At 38.0% G+C, this 15,837-nt stretch overlaps 1 protein-coding gene across 1 annotated transcript in view; it reads right to left on the bottom strand.

The window, feature by feature from the left end:
• LOC122815693 (mucin-19-like) overlaps positions 1-15,837 on the bottom strand; it is a gene marked incomplete in the record, with an annotated part of 520,597 nt that overhangs the window by 339,850 nt on the left and 164,910 nt on the right. Inside the window, 2 exon segments of the mRNA XM_044088393.1 lie at positions 4,210-4,336; positions 12,959-13,053. Of these exon segments, the coding sequence (XP_043944328.1) occupies positions 4,210-4,336; positions 12,959-13,053 (222 nt within the window).

The following is a 15,837-nucleotide window of genomic DNA, read 5'->3' as shown; positions in this document are numbered from 1 at the left end:
GTAGGTAACGTCAATCACAATTTGCATTGCTATTTTATGCTTTTGAGATTACAAACATAACTAAAAAAGGCCTTGTGATTGTCTTTGGCTTTGGTAGCTATTTTATCCTCAAACTCAGCTTTGTTGGATTTTATTAAACTCTTGAGTTGTTTATTTCAGTGATAAGGATTCTAACATTCTGTATATTATTATTCTTACTTTTGGTCAAAATTCTTTTCCTTTTATTTTAAAGCTTGTGATCTTATGGTTCCACTATGTGTGATTGTTTTTTATGGTTTGCCCTCTATTATTCCTGTGGGGTGCAGCTGAATCTCTACAGTTTTTTACATGCTGGTATAATGTGGTGGTATACGTTTCCACTTATTTGGTGGAGTTAACTGGGTTTGGTAAGGATTTGAAGCTTGCCAATGTCTCATTTAGGAGTAGGTAGATTGACTTAAAGAAATTTCTAAAGGTACATTTGGTGGAAGAGATCTCTGGCTTCAGTAATTTCAAAGCAGACTGCTTTAAAGTCAGACCAAACAAGTAATGAAAATATGCAAGGAATTGTGCAAGACGGCCTCATATTAGTAAGAACAAAAACCAAGATGTTATTACCCCTTCTGACTAATTGTTCGAGGAAGTTTGCATTGACAATGTTCAGGAATGTCTGTGGTTGTGCACTTGTGGTGGTGTAGTTTTCCCAGTCTATAGTTGGATAGTTTAGATCACCTAGGGAAATGGCATTGGGTTTAATACAGAGTGATTCAACTTTCTTTAGACAGGTGTTGTAACTTTTTAAGTTATACAGGGAGTTCTGTAGCTAGCTAATATATTGTACTGGACTTCTCTGATGGTTATTTGGACATGAAGAAGGTTAAGGCTAATATTTGCTGTACTGTGTCTGTGAGATATTGTTTAGCTCCGTAGAGAGAGCTCAGTTTCTGATTGGTCTTTTTATGGTTAGAAAGATACTGCAGCCATATTTCAGGTTTTCATCAATGACAGCTCCTACGAGTTTAGTATGTGTAACAATGTCAATGTTATTGTTATTAGTTAATGTAAATAGGAAAAATTACATTTGGTTGTTATATTGTTTTGTGGTAAAGAGTATTAATTTTGTTTTATTAGGGTTAAGGAGCAGGCGTGAGTTTTTTAGCCAGATTTCTATAGAGGTAAAAGAAATTTGGTTTAATTCGTGGAGATTGGAGAGAGCTGGAGCTGCACATATTAATGATTAATCATCAATATATTGGACAATGCTTGCTTGTTATGTGGCAGTGTGCAGTTTATTTATGAAAATGTTAAAGGGGAGCGGTCTAAAAATTGAGCCTTATAGAACTGATATGGTATCAGTTTAGAATGATGAATAATCCTTGTGCCATTTGACTGCTTGCTTCCTTTTAGACAGATAGCTAAGGAACCATGTAAGGTAATATTCAGAAAGTCCCATGGAAGCACATTCAAAGAGTAAATGCTGACGTGGTACTGTTCAAATGCTTTAGATAAGCCTTAAAACAAATTTGCCATTATTTTAAGTTGTTTTATTGTACTAGTAAAATGCAATAGTGCAGTGGTTATACTGTGATGGGATCTGAAAAGTAGCTTATTGGAACTGAGATAGGGTATGATTTGTGTGTGACTACACTTTTCAAGGATTTTTGAAAGTGGGGACAGGATAGCTATGGGTCTATAATTGTTAAAGTCAGTTGATGTACCAACTTTGTGTAATGGAATAATATACAAATGTTTCCATGTTGCCAGAGCATACTGTTCAAATATGGACCTATTTACCAATATAAAGACTGGGAAAGCAATGGCATCAGCAGTTTTTAGATATTCTGATGGGAGTTTGTCAGCAGCCAAGGGAATGGGTTTCTATTAAGGTAGAAGATTTTTTATAGTAGATATAGTATAGTAGGTAGGTATGGCAGTGAAGTGGAAGTGATGGAGATATATGGATTTGTTGATGAGAGAGAGTTAGAAGTAGTAGAATCAGGTCTATATTATATTCTCGAAAGCCGACAATGTTGAATCTGACATTGTCGACACAAGAATATCGAATGCTCAGAATCTCAAGCGTGTAAATGGAAATCTCCGTAAGGGGAGATTTCCGTTTTTTGCAATGTAGTGTGGTCTCGGAGTTGGTATATTTAAGTAGTGGGAGTGGGGGGTGCCGCCCCTACGTGGGTGGAAACCCGTTAGGGTACTTTTTTTTTTTTTTGTCTTTTTATAAGGTCGACATTTGAAGACATCAACCATATGGTGTCGACTATATATTGTTCGATATTTTCAACCATTGATCTTATAATATAGACCCGTAGTGTCAATGTTAACTACTAAGGACAGTATGGTCTGCATAAAGTATTTATTAAACTAGGAGGAGAGTGACTGCATTAAATTACTTGTTGTTGGGGAAGGGGTAGTAGTCTGGCTGGGATGCAGTAATCTATTTAGTGACTATCAGAAAAATGTAAGTTTTTTTTGTTTTGATGTTTGTGTTGAATGTTGTCATAGTAGGGTTGCTTATTTAATTTGATATGGAGTTTAATAAGGTTTCATAGGTGTCTAAATAACTGTATTGAGTTGTGAGACTTATGTTTACAACTTTCTTTCCATGCTTTGTCATGTTCAAACATTAGTTGTTTTGTTTCCTTACTTAATCATAGTGCAGGGTTGGATTAACTATTTTATTGCAGACTGGGACTAAGTCTACGGATTTTTAGGAAAATATCACTGAAGTGGGAGACTGCAGAGTCTAAAGGCATATTTTAGTATATTTCATATATTTATGGTTTATGAGTTACTTTTTATTTTTATTTCGGTGGTCTTGACTTTCATATTTAGTTGCATATACTTTGTTTGTCCTGGATGTTATAGCTTCTAATGCAGTATGTTTGCAGATCACTTATGGTGTCTGGTAGGAATCAAACTGCAGTTAGTTTGTCAAGTTTATTAGTGACTATACAGTCTAAGGTTGACTGCTACTGAAGTTTTTGTTTGTTCTAGTGAGGGATGAAATTAATTGAGTAAAGCCATATAAATTAATGGATTATTCTGGGTAGTACCATTTATGAGCTGTCCTCTTTGTTAAGTCACGTAGGAAGAGGGTCTCTTACTGGACAGGATGAGATATCTAATGAAGGAGAGTTTTGGCAGTACCAATGTATTTACCTGGTGGGATGTATATAAAACTGAGATACAGATTGTTTTTCTGTTATTAATTTTTAGTGTTGCTAAAATGATCTCAGCATTTTTAAATGTTGGGATCTCTTGTTTAAGCAGGGTTATGTTTAGGGAGTTTTTATAGAGAATTCAACACCTACTTGCTTCTTTATCTTGTCAATGTGGATTCTATTAAATCCTGGAGGTGTGATATCATTATCAGGTATTTCTAGTTTCAGCTTGATTTCTGGAGAAGAATTAGGTCCAGGGAGTGAACATCAAGGTAGGTATGGATATCATGGATGTTATTATACATGCTTCTCAGGGTCATATGTAATAAGTGCAAGTTATGCTTGAAGGATAAATGTGTGTTTGTAGTTTGGGCAAAGGGTGTCGTTGCTCAGGGAAGAGTTGCTGATGGAGGGGGTCATGGTTTGGGTGAATGCCTCCACTGATTAATTGAGTGGTTCATTTGCATAGGAAAGTGCATAACCAAACCGGTAGTTCAGTTTTATATATTTATAGCTGAACAGATCTGTGGTGGATGAGTTAGAAAGGCTTAGTGATGTTGTAAAGGAGAGGTGGGCTAGGGATTTGCTGGGCCGATGCACATAGTGGGTGAGATATATTTCTGTACTGGGAATGTTTGATAGTTGGTGAGATAGTTAAGACATAAGAGAACAGTGACTAAGAGAACACAAGGTAATGCCATTATTAAACATATAGTATATAACTACTAGTAGGATATAGTGGATTAAAGTGCTTGTGGCGTATGAAAGGATAAGTTACTTTGCTTGGTAGAGTAGCAGTAGAGAGAGTGAAATATTTTATGCAGTTTCTATTCATTGAGAATTATATACTAGATGTATATTGTGATTGGCTATAGTTGTGGGAGTTTAAATCCAGATGTGGAGGAGTGGGTGGGAATTGAGGTTAGGGAAACAATGTGAACTTGAGCAGAGCAAGGCCAAATGGTGTGGAGGCCCCTTTGAATATAGCGTTATTTCAACAAATAATCCACATCACTGAAGATAAGCTATTATAATGATTATTAAGCCTACTTACCACAGATACGGTTTCTCCAATCACCAACAGGCCTTCCTGCAGCAGCACAAGCTTTGGCATAATTCCCTAAAGCAGCACACATGGAGTCTTCAGGTCTATCACTGGTACATGTTGAAAACAAGCAGCTCTGTGGAAAAGAATGATGCAGTTAGGTTTGTAAAGAGGTAGATAGCCAATGCATGTGCTTGTCTGTGCTGAACAGAAAGGAGAGGAGAGAGAGAGAAAGATATAGATTTCAGTTGCTTTGCCTTTTTTGCTGTACGTGCTTCTTATCAGTCTGCTCCTCAAATGTGTTGCACTATATGTTAACACCTTCTCATGAAACTTTTTTTGCTTTTGGGGGAAGTTAGTCTACAACCAAAAACTCATTTTTAAACCCAGCCATATTTAAGACACAAAACATAGGAATAATACTTGATTTCTGGTGCAGGGGTATGAAGCTCTGACTCAGAGTCTCATACCGAGGAGATATTGGTTCAAGTAGAAGGTCAGAGCACTGGAGGACTGAACATGTCAGGAAAAAATAGCATAAATGCAATCTTGTCTGACAAGAACAGACAGTGGAATCCATGGCTGCCGAGCAGTCCTTGTGGAAATTGGTTGAACAAGCTCAGTTTAACAAAAGTGTAAACAAAGTGCAGGCAGATCATGTGTAGTAGAAGGTGTGTGTATGTGCATGCACAGACTTAAAGATTGCATTGACATTGCTGCAAGAAAAACTGGAGAAATTTAAGCCAAAGCGGAAAGACCTCCTCTACTTTCAGAACACACTGTGCTAGGCCACCCCTATCATATTGCCACTTTGTTATGAAGATAGAGACAGATTAGTGGGATACGGCATAGCAGGCAGTGGATGGTAGGGGCTGCAGAAATTGATCTGGAAAAAAATTATATAAACATTGTATTCATTTACTTGTTAGAATGTTATTTTGACTGCAACACAACTGAATAATCATTGTAAAACCAGTATAGTATTTTCTTTTGCAAATGATTTATAAACATGAAGCAGCCCATACTCTCCTCCTATTGTATGTTCTTGTATCCTTACCTAAAACTCATGTCATGCATGCATTCCTGCTGTGATGTACTTGTGAATACATGAAGGCATTTGAGTTGATTAGTGTCAAACAGAGATGGGGCTCTCATTATTTGTGCAGCTTGGCATACTTGCAATTGACTGTACAGGTTTTAGGGGTAAAGCTAGTGCAGGTCCTGATTGGGGGGAGGATTTTATCTCCCCCAAGAAAACATTAAGCTTCCAAAGGTTAACTTCTGAACTATGTTTTGACATAATGAACCATTTTTATAATGAATTTTACATTTTGAGAATCTGAATTGCTTTTATGTTACTTTTTTTGAGATACTGCATGAATACACAGTCATCAAATGTGTGATTTAGAATTGCTGAGATTTCATCTTTTGATGTTTTCACCATGACACAGTTTTCCTGAATTTTATGGAGTTATCCAGCTCCAAAGCTTTAAGATACATATACCCCCTGATGGTAGATTTCATTGCATGCTTTCCAGTTCTATGTTCATCACACAGTTTGGGGCTTGACCATAAGGTCTACACCTTGGAAAACTCCTCTGTTTAATGCTTGAAGTAGTGAATCCCTGTACATTTTCATGAAATATTCAGTCCACAGGCCAGTACATTTATTATTCTTGTCCACACTGCATAAGGCAAGAACAAAAAGAACTTTCACTAATGCTCCGACAATAACATGAGAGCCCTAAGGATGATGTCCCCTGGACGAAAAAGTTGCCTGCAACAGAACTGCTTAAGAATAATTTTTATGTGACTTCAAACCAGATTCAGACAGAAAGGAGGCTGTCAGGAATGCAGAGCTCAGGATTTTGTCAAGGCCATCCTCTATCTATCACAGAGTTTGCCACTGTATCTTTAAATATATCCCACTCTTACTCAAGAAGAAAGAGATTGACCTTAAGCATGTAAGTGATTGAGTTCAAGATAAACTAGGAGGTGTGACTTCATTTTCCTCCCTGGAGGTGATAGCCAAGGGTGCCAGTTCTGTCATACCAGTCACAGAATATCCTAAGCAAGACCATAATTGGCTAGCTCATATGGAATGAAATATTGAGCCCTCACCAAGTGAATGCATGAAGACTAAGGTCAGACTTGAGGACTCTATATGTCTTGCCCCCTCTCAACTTGAGGAAAAATCAAAGGCCAACACTGGGGAGACTTTTATGGCTCTGCAGTGACAAGCTGGCCTAGCCAGACATCCTAGGCATTTATTGTCTGTGCAATGTTTGACATTTGGTGACTTCTTCTATCAGAGATGTTTAACAGCAGCCTTAAGAAGCATGCAAGACTCTACGCATGTATCTCATGATGCAGTTCTTCCTCTGGCAAGTTCCAACATGGATGCTAATACCTAGTTCCTGTCTGACATTTTCTGATTCGTTCATATATTGGGAGCATTGGCCATGCTCTGCAGCAACTGGGAAGGTGGAGAATCTCAAGGTCTCTTACTGCCTACCTGGAAAAGGGGTTCTTGGAATCTTTTGCTCTGTATTTTGAGAAAAACAAACTAGATAAGAATAATGAGACCTTCCCTCCTGATGGCCACCTTTTGAAGAGACACTTGGGGTTATAAACAGCCCTATGGAAAGTCACACAGGCCCCCTACCTTCCCCCAAAAAACAAAATCTGAACCAGTTTTTTTTGTAAAAGATATGAAGAAGTTTGTGTCATCCTCCCTATAGACCCTGACCTGCAGGATGCAATTATGCATCATGGAAGTATAGAGATTCCTCTTCTTTGCTTACAAAGGAAAATTCCCTTTACAGGCTTCTGTCACAATAGAATGTTGTCCAATCTAAGCATCTTGGGCATTCCTATTTTGCCCTCTCTAGTCTAGTACAAAGCAAAGACAGCATAACATATTTCATCTTTGCAAAACGCTAATGAGTCAAAGGTTTGGACAAACTGAGCAACAGTGCATTTTCCTATGACAGTTTGGTCTTAGATCCCTTAAATATCTGTCACAGCTGGTCTTCATTTGTGTATTCCACTTTGAAAAAATTGGCACTGATCACTGATAATGAGATCAAGGAGTCTCTGGAGAAGGCTCTTTACATGGCTTCTACATCAGACTTTAAGACAGACTGCTGTAAATTGACTATGCTGATGGTGTGCTTATAACAGCCCCCATGGACGTGGGTATGTGTTATGGTTCAACTCTGAAACCACTACTGTTCATGCTTGTTATGTACCACATTAACAAACAGGTTGGATGGGACAAATCAACAAAGCTGCTGTATTCAGATGGTGCAGCATTATATGCAGGCTCTGAACAAGAATTTCAGCAGATGATACATGAATGGAAAGCAAACCCAAATGCACCAGATAAAATTGAGTACAAATAAGACAATTATAATGGTGGCAAATAGGGAAATCAATAGACACTGAAAACTGAAATAGAAGGAAGATTAGTGGAACAGGTTAGCATCTTTAAGTATCCAGGAGGGGTGGTTGATGAGAAGGGATGCCTGAATGCGTAAGTCAAAGCTAGAATTAAAGGGGTTGCAGCTAACTGGCAGAGTGTCAGTGGTAGTGTGTGACAGAAGAATGCCTAAGAAGCTGAAAGTTAAGGTGTGCAAAACAGAGGTGTAGCCAGTACTACTGTATTGTGTAGAAACCTAGGCAGTGAAGGCAGAGCAGTTGAGAAAGCTAGAGATGATGGAAATGAAGTGCCTGAGATAGGTGAAAGGATGCACCCTGTGGAACAGACCAAGAAAGGAGCACATCAGAGCAGAAGCCCAAATAGCTCAATTTGCATAAAAGGTCAAAGAGAACAGATTACGGTGTTTCTGGCACATATGCAAGAAAGTAAAAGACAATCTGGTGAAGAATATTTGGGGCAGTAAGAAGAAGGTAAGAGGAACCAAGGGCACCCAGCAAAGAGATGGATGGACAGTGTGAGAGATGATCTGCAACAGCCAGGTATGACTATCAAAGGAGGCAGGAGAGTGGTACTGAATTGTGAGAGATGGAGACAGTTGATCCAATACCCTGACCCCATGTAGAAAAAGGGAAAAAGGGGTTGATGATGGTGATGATGATAACTCAGTCTTCCCAAGATATAGATGAAAATCTTCAAAATTAGAAACTAGTGGTGATAAGAAGGAGAGTCGATCCGATGCCTCCTTATCTTTCTGCTTTTGTGTTATACCATCTCAGCTATGCAAGAATAACATTTCTCCTGGTAGGATGATGATCACTACCAGCATCAAGCAATGCTTTATCCATACATAGACTCATGACTTCCCCAGGAGGCTAGCCCCATAGTGAATACATGAAAGTCCTGACTACTACACAGCATGCCTACCACGGAGAACTATAATCACAGAAAATGGGAACTTAAAGTGGCATCAGATGGCTGCATCTTAAGCCTATTACATTCTTCTTATGAAGGACATCCACTGAGGGATAAGGCATATCCAGATAAGCTCCTGAAAGATGTTCAGACTCTAGTCCTCAGTGGGTATGGACAGTCTATTTCTCCAGTCAGTTTTACTCTTGAGTGTTCCTTGTTCTAAAGTGGAGGGAAGGATTCCGTCCCATCTTGAGTCTTATAGTTTCATGGGTTTATAGATGTATATTAGGCTAATGACCACTAGAGCCTTTTATAAGCCTAGCCATACAAGCTAAATGTCTCCCACAAGTTATTGTGCTTTACAAATTATTTTAAGAGGGTATATGGTAGCAAGGGTTTCATTTAACTACTCCGTCCAGGGACAGGAAGCCTGTTCCAGAGACTGGAGAATCTCTCAGATACATACCTGTCCCTCCAACATGCCCTATTTATATCATTAGCAAAGTTTAAGTCCTTGGATCTAGTCATGCTGATGCTGTTCATTTTGCAGATAGGTAAAAGTCTATAACACAGGGTTCCAAAGATGCCTTGTATGTAAATCAGACAACTTCTCAACAGTCTGTAGGACACAGAGCACAGACACGTGGCTTTTAAGATGATCTACATAGGACCTTTGCTTACACTCTGATTTCTTTTTGTGAGGAACCTATGTGGATGTTCCAGTTCCTGCATATGCCTGGTCAGGTACATACGATGGAGGTGTTATACTCAGTGATGGATCTGATGAAGGCTGAATAAAGTAGCCCAATGACCTCCTTGGACCTGAAGGTCAAGCCCTTACTTTTAAGTTGAGTGACATAGAATGAGCTTCTTGCTATATTAGACACTTGTTGGTTGAAAGCCAAGTTACTGTCTACATGCATCCCCAAGTCACCGTCTACTGGCTCTACATCTTAGGGTGTTTTATCCAGGAGGTAGTTTCCTGGGATGGCCAACTTCCCAAAAAAGTAATCTTATTAATTTCTTGGCACTGAGCTTTAAGCTGCGGCTTTGGCACCAGTCATTTTTCATGTGTTAGACCTTCCTGCAAGATAGCTGTGTCCTGAGGGGAATAAATGATTGCTCCAAATTTGCAGTCCTCTGGAAACTTGGTCAGCCAGAGGTCCCTGACTTTGGATTTGACTTCTGAGAAGTAGATGCCAAGCAGGAGCAGACCCAGCATGCAGCCCTGAGGGACTCTGCTGGTGATAGGCATTTTAGTGGAGATTGTCTCATCAATCCTAACTCCTTGGTTTTTATCCATGTGCCAGCTGTCTAGCCAGCACATTACACAGGAGTTTATGCCTAATTCTTTCAGTGTATTAACAATGCCTGAGTGAGGTGCTGTATCAAATGCCTTAGCCAGTTCCAGGTAGGTAATATGCACCATTTCACCATCATCTACTGCTCTGATAACCTTCTCAATGAAGCCCAACAGGTTTAGTAGGCATTAACTGCCCTCGATGAAACCAAACTGGATTCAGTATAGTGTCTGAAGGTTTTCTCTGTCATTAGTGATAATTTCCAAGATGTCTTTCCATATCTTTGTAGATGAGAATAGACAGACTAGTTGTTCTGTAGTCCCCAGGAATTTCTATGGTCCCCTTAGTTTGAAGACTGAATGCTGATAATGTTATCAAGGGATTTCCTTATAGGCTCACATGTGAGCCTTTCTATGGTTTCATGATAGAGGAATCAACATAAAATGGGAAAATCTTTTTTTTCCATTATGAATTATATGCATTATGAGGAAAGAACCAGGTATGGTTCATTGTCATTTATTCCTGTCCACGCTAATGGTCACAGTCTTTCATAGTTTTGCCAGGTTGAACGAGAATTCACAAGTTGGTATAAACATGGTTATGAAAGGACCTCCTCAGCCTCAGGACAGCTAGTTTTTTTCCGATTCTTGTTCACCTGCTTACCAATGAGGATATTTCATGGGAACAATGAGGTGTAAATGGCCATAATCACATCAACACATTTCACCATGTTCCACAGCTCTAGGTAGTGCAGAGCAAGGTTCACTGTGAGTTGCAATTCCTGCAGTCAAACAGGCCACAGTCTTTGTCAGAACAGATGCTTTGCTGTATGGTTGGGGATCTCAACTAGGTTCTTCCTGACTGTATAGAAGTGGAGCTCAAGAAAATGGTGCTTCATGGAAACTACTTTGAGCTATCATATGAGTTTTACATCCTCCAAGCCCTTGAGATGAGTTGAACCCCACAGCATCAGTATCATATTTATCTCAGTAGTTCACCATCCCAGCAAAGAATTATTCTGTAACTTTGTGATCCTGACCTACCACACTTTTTTTACCTGGTAGGTTATCATGACTTATACATGGTGTTTATTGACTCCAGTCTCAGTCATTTCACAGTTGAGGCACTTAATTCAGCCATTTCCTTTATCAGGGTACATCACCCCCCCAAAGACATTCTGATGACGTTGCCTGAGCTTGTACCTTCTCACTGTGATTACTGTAACTCCTCTCTGGTAAAATGAAACATCACCCACCGCTCAGTAACTCTCTCTACTTGGTGCTGCTTAATAGTCAACTTAATTGAGTGCAACTAATTCAGAATTCTGAAGCTCATTTACTTACAGTAGCCTACATATTATCCCAGTTTGTAAAGTTTGCATCTTATCTTCTTGTTATGATTTCAACAAAAGACAGTATGCCCTTTTGTCTTTAAAAATAAATGGATGTTACTAAGTTTTAAATGCATAAGGATTTTCTTTGAAAGCAGAATTGTGATTTTTATGTAATAACAGAAACAAATCAACTTGCTGTTAGAGAGCATTACAAGTGGAAAATCTAAATCATTCATAATTTAAAGAACAGCATTCAAGTATGTGGCAGCTAAGTAGAGCTTTTGATTTTTTTGGCACTAGACAATCCATTTTTCTGTCAAAAGATGATACGTTTTTCAATAAAAAAGTTAGACCATCACTGCTATGAAAGAACACTTGTTTGCAAATATTTACCATTTCTTTTCAGCATTTTCTACTCAGTGTCATTGCACATGAAGCTAAATCAGTAATACAAAATAGAACAAACGTCATTTATTTACTTATTTTTTGATTATTTATATACAGTAGAGAGTCGATTATCCAAATTGGGACCTAGGGTAGTTCGGATAATCAAATTGTTCAGATAATCAAACATATAATTGAACCGGATAAAAAACATCTAAAATCTTGGTTTTTTCTGCATGTAGGAATACACTTTACAACCATTCAGAGATTCCAATGAACAATAAAGAATATTGTTCACACACAAGCTGGCTACAAGTTCAAAAAACATGCTCAAGCAAATACGTATAATGTTTCCATATTTAGACTTTATGATTTTTTCCTACTCGCATTTTGGAAGGCTGGTTCTGATAATTGACATTTCTGATAATCGACGTTCAGATAATCAACTCTCTACTGTAATTTATTTCAGAATTTTGGGAGATCCAAAGCCTGTCTCAGCAGTCAGTGGGTTCAAGGCAGAGAAAGTAATAATTTACTAATATAGACATATACGCATATTCTCTGCCATGTCAGAACTGGAGTACGAATCCAGACAACTAATAAAATATACATCATCAAATGTAAGTCTGCATGTCTGACTCTTTGATGTATAGGGAACTGACCTGGATTTCAGTAGTGGCTCTGAAATGGAGGAGAGAAGCTGGGAGGGACAGGAGTGACCCCAAGGAGTGGGGAAGGTTGTGCACACTTAGTAGTATACAATTTGTTGTAATTCACCTGCTGGAAACCAGAGAAACCACTGCAACATGCTTCAGGGGAGGGGAAAGCCTATTTCAGAGGGACTGCTCCTAGGAGAAATGAAAGGAAGTCCTTTGCCATCAACTCATTGAACCCACCCTTCCTGGAATTTTAACAGGTGTATGGCGGAAAGTAGGGTCATAATCCAAAGCATCAACCGACCCTGATGGCTGTCTAAACAATGACTTGGCACAGCTGACTCTCATTCTGACAATGGGAAACAAATGGGCTAATTTGCTGGGATGCAGTGGATGACTAACAGACAGCAGGGCAAAAATGTCAAAAAAAAAAAAATCCTCCTGTATCCTATCTGTTTATCTATCAGACTATGAATGCCTGCATGCCTCCCTGTCTACTTATCTCTCTGTCATCTATCTGTGTTAAACATACATGTTTTAAATACATAATTTTTTCCTGCTTTTATTTTCATTTACTAATATACACACACATATATATATATATATATATATATATATATATATATATAAACAAATAATATATATATATATATATATATATATATATATATATATATATATATTTGTATGAGGGTATAAAACAATTACATTCATGTTGCTTCCAATTTACCTGATAATATGTCTTGCTTTCCACTTCAGCAAAACAACTACCAAATATCCCGCCGGGATCCTTCAATGGATAACAATAGTCTAGTGCAAATTTTTCTAAATAATTAAAAGAAAAAGAACATGTATGTAATTTTTTTTCTTTCATTTTATATTACAACCAACCAATTAAACTGTAGCTTTATCTGAAAATTTCCTTTAACATTACAAAGCAAATCTTTTAAGATAGCTGTTATATTTAATATGTTTTTTGCCCATGGTGAAAGCTCAGCAGTAATCATCAATCATTTAACAAACATGCTTTAATGACTATAATCTTCATAGAAACTTATGAATTTGCTGAACACTAAAGCTTTGAAAGTACCCTTTTTTTGTAGACATACCATTAGCTCATCTACAGTTCAGATTAAGAGATGGACTTATTTACCATTTTGGTTAACTGATACACCCTAACAGAAAACACCACTATACATTACTCATTCCATGAAAAGCTAATTTTTGTTTTGTTTAAGTAGTTTAAGATAAGATTTTCAACAAACTAAAACAGTTCTGGAAGAAAAGAACATGGGTTACAAATCTTGAAAAATAATGATTATCATAGCAAGTGAACTGACAGTTAACTATTTTTCTTTTAGAATTCCATGCCTGACAACAACAAAGAATATTATTTTATTATCTTAGTATTAAGTATTCCTGTTTACTTGTGTCATGAGAAACAACAAAATACTGAAACAAGCAACACATAACAGAAATATAACAGAAATGCAACATACTTAGTCCTTCAGCAGAAACGTTTGTAGATTCAATACACTGAGTCATAGAATTATGAAGTGGCTGAACAGGTCAACAGACATTTCCATTACTAAATTGTTCGAGCCCGGGGCTGTTGTCATTCCGGGGGCACCTTACCACAAAGAGTTTAAAAATGGATGCATCAGTTGAGGCGGTTCACTTCAGTGGCCAGCTTCCTCAAGTGCTTTTCAGTCATTTATAGACAAGAGATCCTGTCATAGTCACAGTGATCTCACTGTTGTAACTGCCTGCCAATGACCATGCGGGTGGTTTTAATATGGCATAGGTTAGTGTGGATTTATTTTACAGTTAAAATAAATATTAAGAGGTTCATGTGTTAGTTCAGTCATTCTTAATCATGATAATGCTACTAAGTTAGAAATGATGGCTGGGATGATAGGTGATAGATGGCTAATTATGTTAGGGTTTAGGGGTTGATTCTTCCTCCAACTGTTTTTAAAGAGGTATTTTTTTCTTATATGGTACTGGAGCATTCAGTTTCTGTTGAAATCCAATTTCAGTTATGGCTAACTTGTTATGGATAGTTTGTCTTTTGTAACAAGTAGGGACCTGATTTCCAGGTAATAAGCAACTTGGTTCAGGAGAAATAAGCTCAGTCTCAGAGACCACTTGTACTTCCCTATATTATGGAGCTTTCAGTTATGCTCAGTCAAACTGTAAAGAGTAGGATGACAGGAATTATGAAACTTAATGATGTTGTGGAAGGAGGACATGCTGTCACTGTGAAATGGTTTTAAGTGAATTGACTTTTGTATTTGTCGATCAGTCTGATGGTAGGGGTGAGCTGACAGGAAAAGCAGATGCCTGAAAGCCTGAGCTATAATTTCCTCAGTGGATAGGTAAGAATCCCTTTAGGTTATCAGAAACCTTTCTGGCTAATCCAGCGCCCTGTGTCTGTACCACAAACTAGTGCTCCACCGCTTCAGCCCTTCAAGTAAAGAGCAAAAAGAAAAATAAATCCACTCCTACTGGAACATTAACCAGGGGGCCAGAAAAACAGTGCTCACCACTCCATCTTGCCCATACCCACCCTTCCACTCATTATTTTAGTTAAAGAAAAAAAATGTATTCCTTGCGTGGAGAGCTACAGACATCAGGTTTTAGGTAAAAATAAGAAACAAAACATAGTTTCTCTTTTAAACTGTAGCAAACTACTTGCCACAAATGTAATAGGCTATTAATACTTATTCAGTAAAGAAAATTTTGAAAGATGTCATTATCTTAAGGCCATTCATTCATTCACTCACTCACCGTTTATTCATTCATCATGTCAGTGGTCTGTGCAACATGTTGACTCATGGTACATGTTGGTACATGTTGCTAATATTTGAATAGCCTTAATCATATCTATTAATGTCAGATATTGCTCATAGGTTCATAGGAGGTTACCAGGCTATTGGCCCTAGGGCCTTTATAAGCCTAGCCATGTTATACCCTTGTTCCCTTATTGACCAAGTTGTGTGATCTAGATTTGCAGTGCATTCTTGGGTCCAAATTTGCTGATAATATACAGCTTTAATCTAGAGACGATGTACTAACTTGAAATAAATCTCTACAATGCAACTGACTGCATGATGGCAATGTATATGTAAGCATTTTATCCTATGCCTGATTCATTAAATGATGGTCTGTAGACTGTGCCCACACTTCAGGCAGTGGTCTCAACTGCTGTCAGCTAACATGGCATATTGTCCATGTCTAATTTAACTTTAAGCTTGTTACAGAATTTGCATGTGCCCTCTGATGGACCTATACCTCAAACAATATACTTGTAGCTTGTCATAACACTTCTGCTGACTATGTGCATATGTGTGTGGCTTTTAAACCAAATACATTTGGGGACTAATGCAGAAGATCACTGTACTTTATGTTTACACTCCAAAGAGCAAACTGTAAAGTTTTACAACATTTGCATTTACTAATTCTGAGAATACAGTATCTTGGAGAATCTTCATTTATCTGTGGTACTGCATTCTCATAGACAGTATCAATAAGTAACAAGGGGGTAAGAGGCACCAAATAATGTCATGGGGTGGGGGGGGTAAAAGGATGTAGCATTTCCTTAAAAAT

The sequence above is a fragment of the Protopterus annectens genome, chromosome 11.part0, assembly GCF_019279795.1.
Source record: "Protopterus annectens isolate FY-2018-M chromosome 11.part0, PAN1.0, whole genome shotgun sequence".
Lineage (NCBI taxonomy): Eukaryota > Metazoa > Chordata > Ceratodontiformes > Protopteridae > Protopterus > Protopterus annectens.
Note: the sequence above shows the minus strand (reverse complement) of the source record. Positions and strands in the feature narration are given on the sequence as shown.